Source organism: Oncorhynchus kisutch, linkage group LG10 (genome assembly GCF_002021735.2).
Source record: "Oncorhynchus kisutch isolate 150728-3 linkage group LG10, Okis_V2, whole genome shotgun sequence".
In the NCBI taxonomy this organism is placed as follows: domain Eukaryota; kingdom Metazoa; phylum Chordata; class Actinopteri; order Salmoniformes; family Salmonidae; genus Oncorhynchus; species Oncorhynchus kisutch.
The window spans coordinates 14,844,559-14,862,661 of record NC_034183.2 but is presented as its reverse complement, the minus strand read 5'-3'; the positions used below and the strand labels follow the sequence as shown (position 1 = coordinate 14,862,661).

General features: G+C 43.1%; 2 protein-coding genes across 3 annotated transcripts in view; both read right to left on the bottom strand.

The window, feature by feature from the left end:
* Positions 1–457: 457 nt before the first annotated feature.
* LOC116352865 (voltage-dependent calcium channel subunit alpha-2/delta-4-like) lies at positions 458–3,022 on the bottom strand. The gene is made up of 4 exons (XM_031833182.1): positions 1,923–3,022; positions 1,546–1,663; positions 1,064–1,262; positions 458–811 (listed from the first exon to the last, which is right to left on the bottom strand). The coding sequence occupies exons 1-4, from the start codon at positions 2,167–2,169 to the stop codon at positions 710–712; spliced, it is 666 nt and encodes a 221-aa protein (XP_031689042.1). The 5' UTR covers positions 2,170–3,022; the 3' UTR covers positions 458–709.
* Positions 3,023–3,168: 146 nt separating this feature from the next.
* Positions 3,169–18,103, bottom strand: part of LOC109898656 (voltage-dependent calcium channel subunit alpha-2/delta-4-like) — an 84,162-nt gene continuing 69,227 nt past the window's right edge. For both annotated transcript variants that reach the window (XM_031833178.1, XM_031833179.1), the window contains 8 exons: positions 10,154–10,215; positions 9,698–9,712; positions 9,131–9,175; positions 8,952–9,014; positions 4,578–4,648; positions 4,069–4,144; positions 3,583–3,635; positions 3,169–3,433 (listed from right to left, as the gene is read on the bottom strand). In XM_031833178.1, coding sequence (XP_031689038.1) covers positions 3,352–3,433; positions 3,583–3,635; positions 4,069–4,144; positions 4,578–4,648; positions 8,952–9,014; positions 9,131–9,175; positions 9,698–9,712; positions 10,154–10,215 — 467 coding nt within the window. In that variant the 3' untranslated portion in view covers positions 3,169–3,351. The remainder of the gene's footprint in view (positions 3,434–3,582; positions 3,636–4,068; positions 4,145–4,577; positions 4,649–8,951; positions 9,015–9,130; positions 9,176–9,697; positions 9,713–10,153; positions 10,216–18,103) is intronic.

Genomic DNA, 18,103 nt, shown 5'->3' with positions numbered 1-18,103 from the left:
AAGCTTCATGCGTTCCAGTAATCATAAACTACACTAGATTTCACCTCTCAGTTCTGCGGGAATTGTCACCAGCATGTTCCATTCAAATCACCAGTGTCACGACATACATTATTGCTTATAAATTAGAGATGAATATTCCTTCCTCTTTTGTAGCACAAAGTTATTGCTTATAAGTCGTTCATTCCCACATACAAAAAAACAGCAGTATCAATACAGTACATCTTAATGTTACTGTGTATAAAAATGAGATATGAGAAAATGTTTCTATTTTCCTGTTGATGGACATATTATGGCAACAGTTCTCCAGCTGAGTGAGGTTGTCAGGGTGGTTGTCCTTCAGTCTGCACTAAGATGGATTGCCCAGTAGAGGGCTGAAATCGTTCTACCATATCAGTGTCTCCATGAAAATAACAGTCTCTCCCTTCGATTCACATGTCCACAAACTCATACCCCATGGCTCATACAAAAGAAATTGAGGCATTTGTTAGGACTGGTTAGTTTCTTTCTCTATCGGTGTGGGAAAAGGAGTCTTACAAGAAAATAGCCCTTTTATTGTTACTCCAGAGTTGACTTGAACTACTGTGTTAGTAGGTTATTGACGTAGTTATAGGTTCTTTTAGAAAATGTACAAAACGGAATGTTAAGATTGTTTAGTCTACATTCTCATGTCCATCGGAGAACTACAGGCCATAAGAGAGATGGAGCCTGGTTAAGTCCATCTGCGCAGGGCCAATGAGGTAGCCAGGGAAGCCAAGAAGAGCATCACCGATAGGCTGATCTCTGACGCTCCTCCACAGTCCTTGGCATTTTCCTACAATCATCAAGAAGACCATTTCAATATTAACACAAAACGTCATGGAAACTGCTGTGACTTCACCTCTACTGCTTTATATTGATTGACACAATATTCTACTTCGACTATTTATCTGTAGGACTTGAATTAAATTTAAATTGAACAAACACTTCTCTCTTTCAATTTCAACATGCATGCAATGCAACTGTAATGAAGTCAATATTATGCCATTATACAACCAGTTAAAAAGAGAGGAGGAGGATGGCTGACCTTAGGATGGTAGGCATGGCAGGACTTTGGGCGCCGCCGGACTTTCTGAGATTTCATCCTGTTACACTTGACTGATGCGTTGTATTTGACCTCTTTGGGCTCCAGGGTGATGGAGGAGTACTGCCGGGAGCAGTCACAGTCCGCCTGAACCACCATCAACACCAGGTTACTGTCAGGGACTGCCTGCACCACAAACATCCTGCCACACAAAATATTAAGTTAACATTACATAGAATTATATAGTAATTTAAGGTAACACTTTATTTTATTTTTAGTATCTCTGTGTAACATCACTCCAAACATTCTGCAACACAACACATTCATTTAACATTCCATTATGGAACACAACACATTCAGCTATCAATACATTGTGGATACATTGAAAAAATACGTTGTGAAAATGCAGTTCAGATAATTGCAGGTAGGTATCATGGCCACAAGATGACGCCACCACTGTGGAGTTGAATGAGGAGGTTTCTTACTTCTGACAGCGTCCACATTTGAGGAGGCTGTTGGTCTCTTTGATGGAGTTGTCTAACATGAAGCCAGGGTACTCTGTGTCACAGGGCTGCAACGCGTCTGTCCTCTTTGCTTTATGGGCTAATGAGGATAAAGTTGTTTGTTTCAAAGACGTGCATAGCCTACTTACGTACACACACACACACACACACACACACACACACACACACACACACACACACACACACACACACACACACACACACACACACACACACACACACACACACACACACACACACACACACACACACACACACACACACACACACACACACACACACACACACACACAACCCAGATGTAGGCACCCATCCGAGAGCTGTGGAGCTCTACTCACATGTATGGTAGCCAGCCTTGGCTGTGTTAGGAATCCCGGTGGAGAGGATAGGAGATGGAGGGGCACCATTCACCATGGAGATGAACATGTCAATGGGATTGGCATACAGACAAATGATAGCCATGGGGGACAAAATGGTTGGGAGAAAGCAGTTGGATGAGAGAAATGGTTGGGAGAAAGCAATTGGATGAAGAGAAAATGAATTGTGAACCACGAGATATGGTATGAAAACGGCAGGATGATTCATCAAATGTATATGAAAGCACAAACATGTATTCAGACTGTTATACAGTCACCACTAGCCTTAGTCACTGTTACTATCCGGCTACCACCTGGTACTCTCCCCTGCAGCTTCGAGACTGCTGCCCCATGTACATAGTCACTGCTACTACCCGGCTACCACCTGGTACTCTCCCCTGCAGCTTCGAGACTGCTGCCCCATGTACATAGTCACTGCTACTACCCGGCTACCACCTGGTACTCTCCCCTGCAGCTTCGAGACTGCTGCCCCATGGACATAGTCACTGTTACTACCCGGCTACCACCTGGTACTCTCCCCTGCAGCTTCGAGACTGCTGCCCCATGGACATAGTCACTGCTACTACCCGGCTACCACCTGGTACTCTCCCCTGCAGCTTCGAGACTGCTGCCCCATGGACATAGTCACTGCTACTACCCGGCTACCACCTGGTACTCTCCCCTGCAGCTTCGAGACTGCTGCCCCATGTACATAGTCACTGCTACTACCCGGCTACCACCTGGTACTCTCCCCTGCAGCTTCGAGACTGCTGCCCCATGGACATAGTCACTGTTACTACCCGGCTACCACCTGGTACTCTCCCCTGCAGCTTCGAGACTGCTGCCCCATGTACATAGTCACTGCTACTACCTGGCTACCACCTGGTACTCTCCCCTGCACCTTCGAGACTGCTGCCCCATGGACATAGTCACTGCTACTACCAGGCTACCACCTGGTACTCTCCCCTGCACCTTCGAGACTGCTGCCCCATGGACATAGTCATTGAACACTGGTCACATGAATAATGTTCACATACTGTTTTACCCACTTCATATGTATATAATGTATTCTATTCAAGTCTCATCCTATATAACTACTGCTGTACACACCTTCTCTATTCATATACTGTCCATACTGTCTATTCACACTATTATTTGTATATATATATTTATATTCCAGTCTCTGACATTGCTCCTTCTGATATTTCTTACTTTCTTATTTTTCAGGATTATGTGTGTATTGTTTTATTTTATATTACCAGGTATTGCTGCACTGGTGGAGCATTTTGCTGCACCTGCGATAACATCTGTAAATCTGTGTATGCAACCAATCAATTTAGATTTGATTTGAAGTTGGTGTAGGACTCTACCTCCACAAGTATGTATCCAAACCTCTTTGCAATGGCCTTTGTCACATAAAGTATTGAGAGCATTTACCGTCTACAACGTAATCCGAGTGCCACAGCCCACAGAAGTTGAACTCCAGTAAGAACCTGTACAGAAGCAGAGTTGTTGGGAGAGAAAATGAAGTGTCAAAAACAATTCAGTTCAGTTCAAAACAACATTACACTAGAGTGATGACAAACAGCATATACAGACCATTTTTCATAAACTCAGCCTGAAAAGTGCATCTCACACTTACATCAACATGTGAGAGAAGAACCATTTAATCACTGCAGCAAGGCCATAGAAAGGCTACAGGAAGGGGAGATAGAGATACAGAGTGAGATACAGAGTGAGATACAGAGTGAGATAGAGAGAGAGAGAGAGAGAGAGAGAGAGAGAGAGAGAGAGAGATACAGAGAGAGAGAGATACAGAGAGAGAGAGATAGAGAGATACAGAGAGAGATACAGAGAGAGAGATACAGAGTGAGAGAGAGATACAGAGAGAGAGATGCAGAGATACAGAGAGAGATACAGAGAGAGAGAAAGAAAGATACAGAGAGAGAGAGAGAGAGAGAGAGAGAGAAATGAAAGAGAATAAAACATAGGTAACCCAAGTGAAAGAGAACAAGAAGAGAGCATCTGTTAAGTAATTATATTATACAACCAGCAGGCAGCACATAGCAAATGTTTCAGCAAATAGTGACTTCTTCAGGGTTAAGAAATATTGATAAACATGACTCACGCTGAGCAGAGGGCGAGCACTACTGGAATGACTGTGTCCTGATCTGCACATTCCCTGGTAATCATACAACGACACCCTGTTGGACACACAACGATTAGCCTTTTACTGCACTGGGCTAATTCAGGGTCACACAGAGTGTTTCTTGGTAGTCTTAAACAAATCTACTTTGAAACAAAAACGTACACACCTCACACACATGGTTATGGGCTTAAGTAAAAGAAGACACCTGTACCATGTCAGATATAGAGTTGAAATGTATTCGATGTTGAGTTTGCATCCTAATGTGACACTTTATATAAATCACTGAAGACTGAAATATAGCAAACTGTTTGACGTAGAAACACCAGATTTTCAGCGGCAAAGAAAGTTCATTAATTATGAAATTATGAAGAATATTAATACATTTGACTGCAGGAAAGGGTCTACGAAGTTAGGGATTACATAACCTTGCACAATAGGATCAATCAATGGTATAATATATATATCCATCGTAATGTAGCTCCTCTTACTTCTTGTACATGCCCGACTTAATCAACGCTGCCATCACAGACCCGTCCACTTCCCCAAAGAAACGTCCGACCTGTAGAGATGATGACAGTAGGGGGTTATATTCAGAGATGACATCATCTAGGTCTACAGAGCCTTCTGACTATACAAGGGATCTCTTTAGCGTCAGAGAGATGGAGCCAGAGGGAGATTGCGTAACACCAATAATAGCCTTCAGTACCTGCTTCAAATCTGCATGACCTAGCACAAACTCCCATAGCAACACCATCAATTAGACACAGCCACAAGAGGCTAAACTTAAGATGCCCTCTTGCTCCTTACAGTATTCTGTACCTCTATGTATTTACCTGTTACTATCATGTACTCTATGTTAGTCGTTTTACACTTCACAGGGTGTTACTGTTGTCTGTGAATGAGTGTCACATCTTATTTAACATGACAGAAAGGTTAACCTCATATACAGTACAGTATACACTCCCCTCTATCTGTCTTCTCTTACTGTAGCACATCCCTGTACTCTGAATTATTCAAGGTCACTTTGTTTAAGCCACACTGTCCAAGTTTCCAAGTCATCCTCCCTCCTCTTCCCGTTTCTCTCTAACTGCGGCTGACACTTTATTTCAATCTCAGGGAGAAGGGAAGGAGACGAATTTCCCTGTGGCTTTTTAAGAGATACAGTGTTTGCCGAGTGTCTGTCTCTGTGAGTGTGTGTGTGTGTGTGTGTGTGTGTGTGTGTGTGTGTGTGTGTGTGTGTGTGTGTGTGTGTGTGTGTGTGTGTGTGTGCGTGTGTGTGTGTGTGTGTGTGTGTGTGTGTGTGTGTGTGTGTGTGTGTGTGTGTGTGTGTGTGTGTGTGTGTGTGTGTGTGTGTGTGTGTGTTTGCCGAGTGTGAGCTCTGGTCCCTGAAGCCAGAGCCGGAATGGAACTTGATGCTCTATTTACCTGAAAGAAATGCAGTGAAATAAAAACGCAACAACGTTTCGGTGCAAAACTTGGCAGGCAATGCATCCATCCTAGGACAGGAATCTAATGCAGAACCAAAACAGCAGTGTGTCCTCCATCAAATCTATTACCAACATACTACATGTTGTGTTGTCAGCATCTAGACTTTGTTTCTGCTTAGTCACACTCTAGTACGAGCTATGCACATCAGAAATTCTAAGGAAGTTGGTTATGACCCATTTCTTGAAGGCAGCACTGTACTCCTGCCGTATCCTGAATGATTAAATATTTACAGAGCTCTGCCTTAGCCCAATCCCTCCCTCTGAATTAAAAGGGGGAGCACTTGGTGTTCCCACAAAACTTTGTCAAAGTCCTAACCTCAGCAAAATGTTACGGGGTAGCACTTTATCATAATATCTGCTTACTAAGGTTTGCTTTAGTGCCTTACGGAGACATAAACATATTGAATTAAGAGGGAAAATGTAAATATGTGCATCCTTGGTTTGGCCTGAATAGTCTTAATGTCAGTAAATGTTTTATTTAATCGGGACTGGCAGTGATGCAGTAGGAATACGTATACACTGACAGGCTGAACAAGATGGTGTGTGTGTGTTTGTTTCGCTCACCTCCAGCCCACACTCCTCCTTAACCCCAAAGATATATTTTTTTCATTATGAAATTATGACAAATATTAATAACATTCCACCCATGAGGCCAACATATTGTGATTTGGTCATTTGACTGCAGGAAATTCTTCATTTAATCTGCAGTTGTTTTTATCAAAGGGGTTTGGTAATCCCCCGGTACACGCATGATATAAGATTCCACACTGACTACCTACTATAATGTGTAGTATAGCCCCCCACGGTCATAGTCTTCAAGTGCATTCTAAGATTTAAGGGCCCAATACCCACCACACTGTTAAGCTATGAACACTTATGTTGTGAACACTTATGCTATGAACACTTATGTTATGAACACTTATGTTATGAACACTTATGTTATGAACACTGCCATGGCGCTTGTCCATTCCACCCCACTAATTCTCAGTAATACGGTTAGTCCAGTCCTCCCTCTGCAGTGAAGTCAAGTTAAGGTGGTGTGGGCTGCTTGGTACCTTTAGCTCCAGTTAGTGATAAGGTGGCTGCTTACTGTCTTTAGCTCCAGTTAGTGATAAGGTGGCTGCATACTGTCTTTAGCCCCAGTTAGTGATACGGTGGCTGTTTACTGTCTTTAGCTCCAGTTAGTGATAAGGTGGCTGCATACTGTCTTTAGCTCCAGTTAGTGATAAGGTGGCTGCTTACTGTCTTTAGCCCCAGTTAGTGATAAGGTGGCTGTTTACTGTCTTTAGCTCCAGTTAGTGATAAGGTGGCTGCATACTGTCTTTAGCTCCAGTTAGTGATAAGGTGGCTGCTTACTGTCTTTAGCTCCAGTTAATCAGCCAGTTCTCTGCTAATTCCTGTAAGAGGGATTAGGACCATAAGGGTCCTATGAGTGCTCCAGGTGTTGTTTTGGCCTGTTACTTACTGCCTCACAGTGTCCTCTTCTCTCTCAATTCAGTTCAATTCAACAGACTTTATTGACATGGCAAGTTAAATTAATTACATTGTCAAAGTACACATACTGTATGAAGTGCCTCTATGGCAATTCAGATGGCTGATTGAGGACCTTTACTCTGAAGAATGTGTTTGTTTTCTACGATTGTGTTTTTTTCCTTCTGTTTTGTTTTTCGTAGTGTATTGATATATATATATATATATATATATATATATATATATATATATATATTGTAATTACAGGGTTCATCTGTAAAAGAGACCTTGGTCTCAGCATGACTCCCTGTCAAAATAAAGGTACAAAAAAATGGTTGGACTAACAGTTATAAAGTAATACTAATAACAGGGATAGTAGCAGTGGAAATGATATTAACATTAACAGCAACTACAGCAATTGTCATGAGAATAATATTAAATGAAAGTAATGTCAGTAGGCTAATTGTAACATGGCTGAGAAGCCACATGGCATGGTATGAAAGACAAAACACAACGCTAAAAACTATTGTGACATTGTAGTTTTCACTGGCTGTCCCTCAGGTTGTGGCTGGATTACACACAACTGGCTGACAAAACTACACATTTTGGCTGAAAATAGTCTGGGTAGCCATTTGATTAGATGTTCAGGAGTCTTACGGCTTGGGGGTAGAAGCTGTTTAGAAGCCTCTTGGACCTGGACTTGGCGCTACGGTACCGCTTGCCATGTAGTAGCAGAGAGAACAGTCTATGACTTGGGTGGCTGGAGTCTTTGACAATTTTTAGGGCCTTCCTCTGACACCACCTGGTATAGAGGTCCTATGCTGGGACATTCGTACTACCCTCTGTAGTGCCTTGCGGTCAGAGGTTGAGCAGTTACCATACCAGGCAGTGATGCAACCAGGATGCTCTCGATGGTGCAGCTGTAGAACCTTTTGAGGATCTGAGGACCCATGCCAAATCTTTTCAGTCTCTTGGGGGGGAATAGGTTTTGTCGTGCCCTCTTCACAACTGTCTTGGTGTGCTTGGACCATGTTAGTTTGTTGATGATGTGGACACCAAGGAACTTGAAGCTCACAACCTGCTCCACTGCAGCCCCGTCGATAGAATGGGGGCGTGCTCGGTCCTCTTTTTCCTGTATTCCACAATAATCACCTTTGTCTTGATCACGTTGAGGGAGAGGTTGTTGTCCTGGCACCACACAGCCAGGTCTCTGACCTCCTCCCTATAGGCTGTCTCGTCGTTGCCGGTGATCAGGCCTACCACTGTTGTGTCATCAGTAAATTTAATGATGGTGTTGGAGTCGTGCCTGGCCATGCAGTCATGAGTGAACAGGTAGTACAAGAGGGGGCTGAGCACGCACCCCTGAGGATCAGTGTTGAGGATCAGTGTGGCGGATGTGTTGTTTCCTACCCCTACCACCTGGGGGCAGTCCGTCAGGAAGTCCAGTTGCAGAGGGAGGGGTTTAGTCCCAGGGTCCTTAGCTTATTGATGAGCTTTGAGGTCTGACTCTTTGACACAGTGTAATGGGAAATGCAGCTCTGTCTCTACCCGGGGGCAGAGTGAGCACAGCCCGTCCTCTCTGGGCAGCCAGGTTTGCCTGTGATGACTGGACTCTATGGGCAGACTTTTTTTTCTCTCTCTCTCTCTCTCTCTCTCTCTCTCTCTCTCTCTCTCTCTCTCTCTCTCTCTCTCTCTCTCTCTCTCTCTCTCTCTCTCTCTCTCTCTCTCTCTCTCTCAAGATGAGACCGTGTATTTACATGGTCAAGCCGACCAGATAGTGATTATATAAATGATCCCTCCCTTGGTCTGCTGATCTGCTTATCAAACGGTTCAACGTGTTCATTAACCACAGTTATCATTCATTACATAACGGGTCACCGGGTGGTCATGCTGTCAGACCCTTACCTCTGACCTTTCTTTAGAGACTATGATGAAGCCGTTGCTGTCCACAAGGAAACAGTTGACATCCTGAAGGAATAAGAGACAGGACATTAGTTGTAATGGCACTTATTCAATGATGATATTGACATTCATGAATTCAATGGGAACTGACTCAAACACTGCAGAACAGGCTCAGTACTTACAGTGCTCTGGCAGCTGAGAGGGCAGACACCTTCCACGTCAGTACACTGGAGACAGACAGACAGACAGACAGACAGACAGACAGACAGACAGACAGACAGACAGACAGACAGACAGACAGACAGACAGACAGACAGGACAGACAGACAGACAGACAGACAGACAGACAGACAGACAGACAGACAGACAGACAGACAGACAGACAGACAGACAGACAGACAGACAGACAGACAGACAGACAGACAGACAGACAGACAGACAGACAGACAGACAGACAGACAGACAGACAGACAGACAGACAGACAGACAGACAGACAGACAGACAGACAGACAGACAGACAGACAGACAGACAGACAGACAGACAGACAGACAGACAGACAGACAGAAAGATTCACTTGAATCATGTGACTGATAGCTGTATATGGATTTGGAACATATTAACCACCATAACAACAACATAGTTATGACTGGTTCAACAGCCAGTCAATATGGTGTGATAACTTCTACACTCTAGAGAGGAGTTCATGTACTGTATCAACAGAAAATAAAAAGGTCACTGTTTACGTACGTCTGTGTCAGCGGGCTGTGAGTGGACGTGAGAGACAGAGGTAGACCAGGAGAAAGACAAAGAGACAGAGAGATGATAAGCTATTACCACTTAGCAGATAGTCCTAAATATACATACAGTATGTAGGATAATTTGCTGCTGATCATTTCAGATGTTACTTTACGAAAAATGTACCGAACCCTACAAAAATGTCCATTAATTATAATCCACATAATAGTTCAAATTTCCTGTTGCTACAGGATTATTTTCCTAAGGTAGCAAACTGGCTCAAACTAAGATCCTACATCTGTAGTGATGTCACACATTGTGTGTATGTGATCCCTGCGCAGGAACTGATCCTGTGACCTTGACATTGCCATGCTCTTACCAACTGAACCAGAGATGGATTTGTGTCAGTAGTGTGGTATGTTGTTGGGGAGCTGTCTGTGTGTGTCTGTGTGTGTGTTGCTCCCTCACCTGAAAGGCAATGGTCCATAGCCTCTTCTCCAGCATCTCCAAGGACATCTGCACCCCAATGGCTAAAAATAGAACACACACACAGGTCAGTTGAGAGAGGAAACCATGGACTCTGCAAAAAACCCTGAAGCCTAATTTACTGTGTCCGTCTGTGAGAGACTATTGAGAGGCTGGGTGGGTGTGGTGTTGGGCATTATAGTGTGACAGGAAATCAATCAGGCCTTCAGTTAACCTCTATGCAGTTTGCACAGTTAGCACCAGGCTGCTGCTGTTTGCATGAAAAATGCACACTGTGGTACCACTGACGGGCTAGCGTGTTTATTATCTAAGCATAGCAGTGGTGGAAAAGGTACCCAATTGTCATACTTGAGTAAAAGTAAAGATACCTTAATAGAAAATGACTGAAGTAAAAGTCACTCAGTAAAATACTACTTGGGTAAAAGTCTAAAAGTATTTGGTTTAAAATATACGTAAGTATCAAAAGTAAATGTAATTACTCAAATATACTTAAGTATCAAAAGTAAAATCATTTAAAATTCCTTTTATTAAGCTAAGCAGATGGCACCATTTTCTTATTTTTTAAATATACCGATAGCCAGAGGCACACTCTCCAACATTCCAACATAATTTACAAACGAAGCATGTGTGTTTAGTGAGTCCACCAGATCAGAGGCAGAAGGGATGACCAGGGATGTTCTGTCCTGCTAAGCATTCACAATGTAACGAGTACTTTTGGTTGTCAAGGAAAATGTATGGAGTAAAAAGTACATTTTCTTTCTGAATATAGTGAATACAAGTAAAAGTAGTCAAAAATATGAATAGTAAAGTAAATTACGGATACCCCAAAAACTACTTCAGAAGTACTTTAAAGTATTTTTACTTGAGTAATTTACACCACAAATGCATAGTCACTTTACAAATGACCTCGAATATCTTGTACCCCTGCACATTGACTCGGTTCCGGTACCCCCTGTACTTAGCCTCGTTATTGTTAAGTCATTGTCTTGAGGTACTTTTTGATTACATTTTTTTACTTTCGTTAATTTAGTAAATATTCTTTTTTAAACTCTATTTCTTGAACTGCATTGTTGGTTAAGGGCTTGTAAGTAAGCATTTCACAGTAAGGTCTACACTTGTCGTATTCGGCACATGACAAATCAAATTGGATTTGATTTGATGCGTGCGTTACAGGTAAATTGTGTCTGGGAAGGGTGAGACTCTGAACACATCTACCAGGCTTTCACAGTAGCTCTGTGCTTGTTGATACTTCTGCCGAGTTCTGTGTTGTGAGATACCAATGCTTAATTTCACCAGATGGTTACTTAATTGTCTTGTTAAAATGGTAATTAGCTATTGATTGTCTGATGTTATTCCTATATCATGTCTCTCTTTGTGTTGTGGATCTCCTTTGACGCAATGCAATTTCTGTGAATAACAGACAATAAAAGTACCATCTAAACCTATCTAACATCATCTAACCTCATCTTATATCATCTAATATCATCTAACCTCATCTAAACTCATCTAACATCATCTTATATCATCTAACCTCATCTTAACATATCTAACCTCATCTAACATCATCTAACCTAGTAATTATGCAATTTACTCTAATTTTATGATGGCTCACACACACATGCAGGCAAGTATACTATATATACACAAAAGTATGTGGACATGCCTTCAAATTTGTGGATTCGACTATTTCAGCCACACTCGTTGCTGACAGGTGTATAAAATCGAGCACAGCCATGCAATCTCCATAGACAAACACTGGCAGTAGAATGGCCTTACTGAAGAGCTCAGTGGCTTTCAATGTGGCACCGTCATAGGATGCCACCTTTCCAAAAAGTCAGCTTGTCACATTTCTGCCCCGGTAGAGCTCCCCTGGTCAACTGTAAGTGCTGTTATTGTGTAGTGGAAACGTCTAGGAGCAACAACGGCTCAGCTGCAAAGTGCTAGGCCACACAAGCTCACAGAATGGGACCGCCAAGTGCTGAAGCGTGTAGCGCGTAAAAATCATCCGTCCTCAGTTATAACACTTTCTACCGAGTTCAAAACTGCCTCTGGCAGCAACGTCAGCAAAATAAACGTTTGTCGGGAGCTTCATGAAATGGGTGTCCATGACTGAGCAGCTTCACACAAGCCTAAGATCACTATGCGCAATACCAAGCATTGGCTGGAGGGGTGTAAAGCTAGCCGCCATTGCAGTGGAAACGCGTTCTCTGGAGTCACCATCTGGCAGTCTGACGGACGAATCTGGGTTCGGCGGATGCCAGAAGAACGCTGCCTGCCCCAATGCATAGTGCCAACTGTAAAGTTTGGTGGATGAGGAATAATGGTCTGTGGCTGTTTTTCATGATTCGGGCTCGGCCCCTTAGTTCCAGTGAAGGGAAATCTTAATGCTACAGCATTCAATGACATTCTGGAGCATTCTGTGCTTTCAAATTTGTGGCAACCGTTTGGGGAAGGCCCTTTCCTGTTTCAGCATGACAATGCCCCCATGCAGAAAGCGAAGTCCATACAGAAATGGTTGGTAGAGATCGGTGTGGAAGAACCTGACTGGCACCTTTGGGAAGAATTGGAGCACCGACTGCGAGCCAGGCCTAAACGCCCAACATCAGTGTCCGACCTCACTAATGCTCTTGTGGCTGAAAGGAAGCAAGTCCCCGCAGAAATTTTCCAACATCTAGTGGAAAGCCTTCCCAGAAAGAGTGGAGGATGTTATAGCAGCAAAGGGGGGACCAACTCAATATGAATGCCCATGATTTTGGAATGAGATGTTTGACGAGCAGGTGTGTAGTGTCTTTTGGTCATGTGGTGTCGGTACGATGCACACAAACACACCCAGTCTGATCACTCTACTAATGAGTCCTTCTGACCAAAACCATGTCATCTGCAGTCCGGAGAAGTAAGGAGGACCACACACACTGACTGATTGACTGACTGAATGACTGAATTAATGATATTCAACACCAATGACAGGTTGATAACAAAGATACATCTTTAAGCCCCCTCTTGGAGTAGAGTAAGTTGTTGGTGACCTCTAATTGGACAGAACAGAGGAGGAGCCAATCAGAAGACCTATACCTCCCTGTCAGATATTGCCTACCTTTCCAGCAAGACCAATGACACAGCAGAATGAGTCAAGAACAGATTCAGTCTATCTCTTAATGACATGATCCTTATCAGTGGAAGTCAGGCTGCCTGGCTGCCTGGCACGAGCCACTGGTGCAGCAGAGGTGCTTTTATTGTTTTGCAGTTTTTCTGCAGTCAATAGTCTTCCACCAGATGCAAAGATGAAAGTAATGGAAAAAGAGGCACACACACACCGACCATCACTTGGCATTTTGGGACAAATGCAGCTCAGGGTCCAGGATTTACAACAGCCTATAGAGACACTCTGATCTTCTGTGATGTACGGAGCTATATCAGCTGATTCCTCCCGCTCTCACAACCTCTCTCTTCTCCCTTCACTTCCACTCTCTCCCCTCTCCCTCTCTCTCTCCCCCACCTTCTCTCTCTCTCCCCCTCCACCTTTCCCTCTCTCTCTTCCCCTCTCCCCCCTCTCTCACTCCCTTTCTCTCTCCCCCTCCAATTATCCCTCTCTCTCTCTCTTACTCCCCACCTTTCCCTCTCTCCCCATTTCTCGCTCTCTCTCTCCCTCTTCCCATTTCTCTCTCTCTCTATTTCTCTCTTCCTCTCAACCTTTCCCTCTCTCCCCTTTCCCTCCCTCTCCCCTCCCCTCTCCCCCTTTCTCTCTCCCTCTTCCCCTTTCCCCATTCTCTCTCTCCTGCTCTCCCTCTCCTCCCTCTCTCCCTCCCTCTCTCTCTCTCCCCTTTCCCTCTCTCGCCCTCCTGCTCTCCCTCACCCCCATTCTCTCTCTCCCTCCTGCTCTCCCTCTCCCCTCGCTCTCTCTCCCTCCCCCTCTTCCCCTTTCTCCCCTCTCTCTCCTCATTTTATCTCCCCATTCTCTCTTTCTCTCCTTCCTGCTCTCCCTCTCCCCCATTCTCCCTCTCTCTCTCCTGCTCTCTCACTCTCTTCTCCCCTCTCTCCCTCCCCCCTCTCTCCCCACTCTTCCCCTTTCTCTCTCTCCCTCTCCTCCTGCTCTCCCCCCCTCGCTTCCCCCTCTCCCCATCCCCTCTCGCTCTCTCTCTCTGTATCTCTCTCGCTCTCTCATTCAGTGTGAGAGCTTACACAGCTGCACCACACTCTGTTACTCTTTTTGTCAAACCAAGCTTCATGCACACACACACACACACACACACACACACACACACACACACACACACACACACACACACACACACACACACACACACACACACACACACACACACACACACACACACACACACACACACACACACACACACACACACACACACACACACACACACACACACACACACACACAGCTAGACTGAACCTCTGGACAGTAGTGTGCTCCAACTACCAGGAAAGCACAGTCGGTAAGAAGACCTGAGAGGAGAGGAGAGGGGAGAGAGAGAGAGAGAGACCGCCCCGAGAGGCAGAGAGAAGGAGGAAGCAGAGGAGAAGACAGGAGTTAAAGAGCATGTGTTTGTTCCCTTGGGACCCCAGCATCCAGGATACACAGAGATACAACAGGAACCAGGACCTTTCTCCAAACACCTCCGTTAGCAGCAACATCAGATGAAGCATATTGTTTTTTTCCACACAGGGAGGATAAAAGATACTACTGAAGCACTTTTCTTATTTAAGAGCTATAGCACTTTGGAGACTGAAACATCACCAGATGGTGAGTAATGCACTGTCTATGTGAGAGAGCAAGAGCGAGAGAGCGAGAGTGAGAGCAAGAGCGAGATAGTGTGCTGCTGCTCTGTGTGTGTAGAAGTATCTGTTGTTAGGGAGGTTTTCCCTTTCTCTATGCTTCTTGTGAAAGAATATTCCAGCTACTAGGCTAATGCATTGAGTCTGTTTGCAGGTAAGTCATTTTTTATTTATTTCACTGTTTTCCCCTCATCCCAGTACAATTATCAGAATGAACTAATCCATAAACTTTTGGGAGCAAAACACAACCAAGGGAAATTGTCCTTGTTCAAGCTGCAGTGAGGTACAGTAGCATTGCAATGCAGGTAGTGTTTACTGGGATGAAAAGAGGAACTGTTGGGCTTTATAACATGTAAAAGACTACAGACATAAAGTAGAGTTAGTAGCTGAATAACCTTTTATATAAACTCTAAATACAGACATCTAGTAGTTAGTAGCTGAATAACCTTTTATATAAACTCTGAATACAGACATCTAGTAGTTAGTAGCTAAATAACATTTTATATAAACTCTAAATACAGATATCTAGTAGTTAGTAGCTGAATAACCTTATATATAAACTCTGCATCTAGTATCGGGGTGTATATTAAAATAATAATGTTTACTACAAGGTAGTAAAATAATATAACATAAATGGACATGTTCTATAGATTTATAGATACACACTGTATAGCCTTCTTTATAGTACATCGACACTTGGTTTTGCGGTCTAACAACAACACAGTTTAGGATGAGAAATAATGTAGAATAAATTACGTATTATAGATTTAGAGCGTGAGTTCACACTGGGGCCTATGTGTGGTTTTATGTGTTCTGTGTGTAGTTTTATGTGTTCTATGTGTGGTTTTATGTGTTCTGTGTGTGGTTTTATGTGTTCTATGTGTGGTTTTATGTGTTCTGTGTGTAGTTTTATGTGTTCTATGTGTGGTTTTATGTGTTCTGTGTGTGGTTTTATGTGTTCTGTGTGTGGTTTTATGTGTTCTGTGTGTAGTTTTATGTGTTCTATGTGTGGTTTTATGTGTTCTGTGTGTGGTTTTATGTGTTCTGTGTGTAGTTTTATGTGTTCTATGTGTGGTTTTATGTGTTCTGTGTGTGGTTTTATGTGTTCTGTGTGTGGTTTTATGTGTTCTGTGTGTGGTTTTATGTGTTCTATGTGTGGTTTTATGTGTTCTGTGTGTGGTTTTATGTGTTCTGTATGTGGTTTTATGTGTTCTGTGTGTGGTTTTATGTGTTCAGTGTGTAGTTTTATGTGTTCTATGTGTGGTTTTATGTGTTCTGTGTGTGGTTTTATGTGTTCTGTGTGTGGTTTTATGTGTTCTGTGTGTAGTTTTGTGTGTTCTATGTGTGGTTTTATGTGTTCTGTGTGTAGTTTTGTGTGTTCTATGTGTGGTTTTATGTGTTATGTGTGTAGTTTTATGTGTTCTATGTGTGGTTTTATGTGTTATGTGTGTAGTTTTATGTGTTCTGTGTGTGGTTTTAAGTGTTCTATGTGTGGTTTTATGTGTTCTACGTGTGGTTCTATGTGTTCTATGTGTGGGTTTTGTGTGTAGTTTTATGTTTTATGTGTTCTATGTGTGATTTTGTAAATAAATGGACATGTTCTATAGATTTATAGATACACACTGTATAGCCTTCTTTATAGTACAGCGACACTTGGTTTTGCGGTCTAACAACAACACAGTTTAGGATGAGAAATAATGTAGAATAAATTACGTATTATAGATTTAGAGCGTGAGTTCACACTGGGGCCTATGTGTGGTTTTATGTGTTCTGTGTGTAGTTTTATGTGTTCTATGTGTGGTTTTATGTGTTCTGTGTGTGGTTTTATGTGTTCTGTGTGTGGTTTTATGTGTTCTGTGTGTAGTTTTATGTGTTCTATGTGTGGTTTTATGTGTTCTGTGTGTGGTTTTATGTGTTCTGTGTGTGGTTTTATGTGTTCTGTGCGTAGTTTTATGTGTTCTCCGTGTGGTTCTATGTGTTCTATGTGTGGGTTTTGTGTGTAGTTTTATGTTTTATGTGTTCTATGTGTGATTTTGTGTGTTCTACGTGTGGTTCTGTGTAGTTTTATGTGTTCTATGTGTTCGATGTGTGGTTTTTGTGTTCTATGTGTGGTTTTATGTGCTTTATGTGTGGTTTTTGTGTTCTGTGTGTGGTTTTATGTGTTCTATGTGTTGTTCTATATGTTCTATGCCGATGACGTGGATGTCAATTAAGGCATCCCCACGCACCTCTCTGATTCAGAGGGGTTAGGTTAAATGCGGAAGACACATTTCAGTTGAATGCATTCAGTTGTCCAACTGACTAGGTATCCCCCTTTCCCTTCCTTTCTATGTGTTATGTGTTGTGTTGTTTTCGTTTATGTGTTATTCTATGTGTTCTGAGTTATTTTATGTGTTCTGTGTTATTCTATGTGTTCTGAGTTATTTTATGTGTTCTGTGTTATTTTATGTTTTCTATGTGTTGTTCTACACCATATATACAAACGTATGTGGACACCACATCAAATTAGTGGATTCGACTGTTTCAGCCACACCCGTTGCTGACAGGCGTATAAAATCGAGCACACCACCATGCAATCTCCATAGACAAACATTTACAGTAGAATGGCCTTACTGAAGAGCTTAGTGACATTCAACTTGGCACCATCAACAAGTCAGTTCGTCAAATTTCTGCCCTGCTAGAGCTATCCCGGTCAACTGTAAGTGCTGTTATTGTGCAGTGAAAACATCTAGGAGCACCAACGGTTCAGCCGCAAAGTGGTAGGCCACACAAGCTCACAGAAAGGGGCCGCTGAGTGCTGAAGCCCTTAGTGCGTAAACATCGCCTGTCCTCGGTTGCAACACTCACTACCGAGTTCCAAACTGCCTCTGGAAGCAACATCAGCACAATAACTGTTCGTCAGGAGCTTCATGAAATTAGTTTCCATTGCCGAGCAGCTGCCCACAAGCCTAAGATCACCATGCGCAATGCCAAGCATCAGCTGAAGTGGTGCAAAATTTACCGTCATTGGACTCTGGAGCAGTGGAAATTCGTTCTCTGGAGTGATGAATCACGATTCACCATCTAGCAGTCCGACGGACGAATCTTGGTTTGGTGGAAGCATAGTGCATAGTGCCAACTGTAAAGTTTGGTGGATGA

Bases quoted from the DNA above. Each gene is read 5' to 3' on its own strand.
- LOC116352865 (XM_031833182.1), bottom strand. From the start codon at position 2,169: ATGAATCATCCTGCCGTTTTCATACCATATCTCGTGGTTCACAATTCA. The intron at 1,664-1,922 runs GTGAGTAGAGCT...TATCCTCATTAG, and splicing joins CAAGGCTGGCTACCATACAT to CCCATAAAGCAAAGAGGACA. The intron at 1,263-1,545 runs GTAAGAAACCTC...TTTGTGTGGCAG, and splicing joins AAATGTGGACGCTGTCAGAA to GATGTTTGTGGTGCAGGCAG.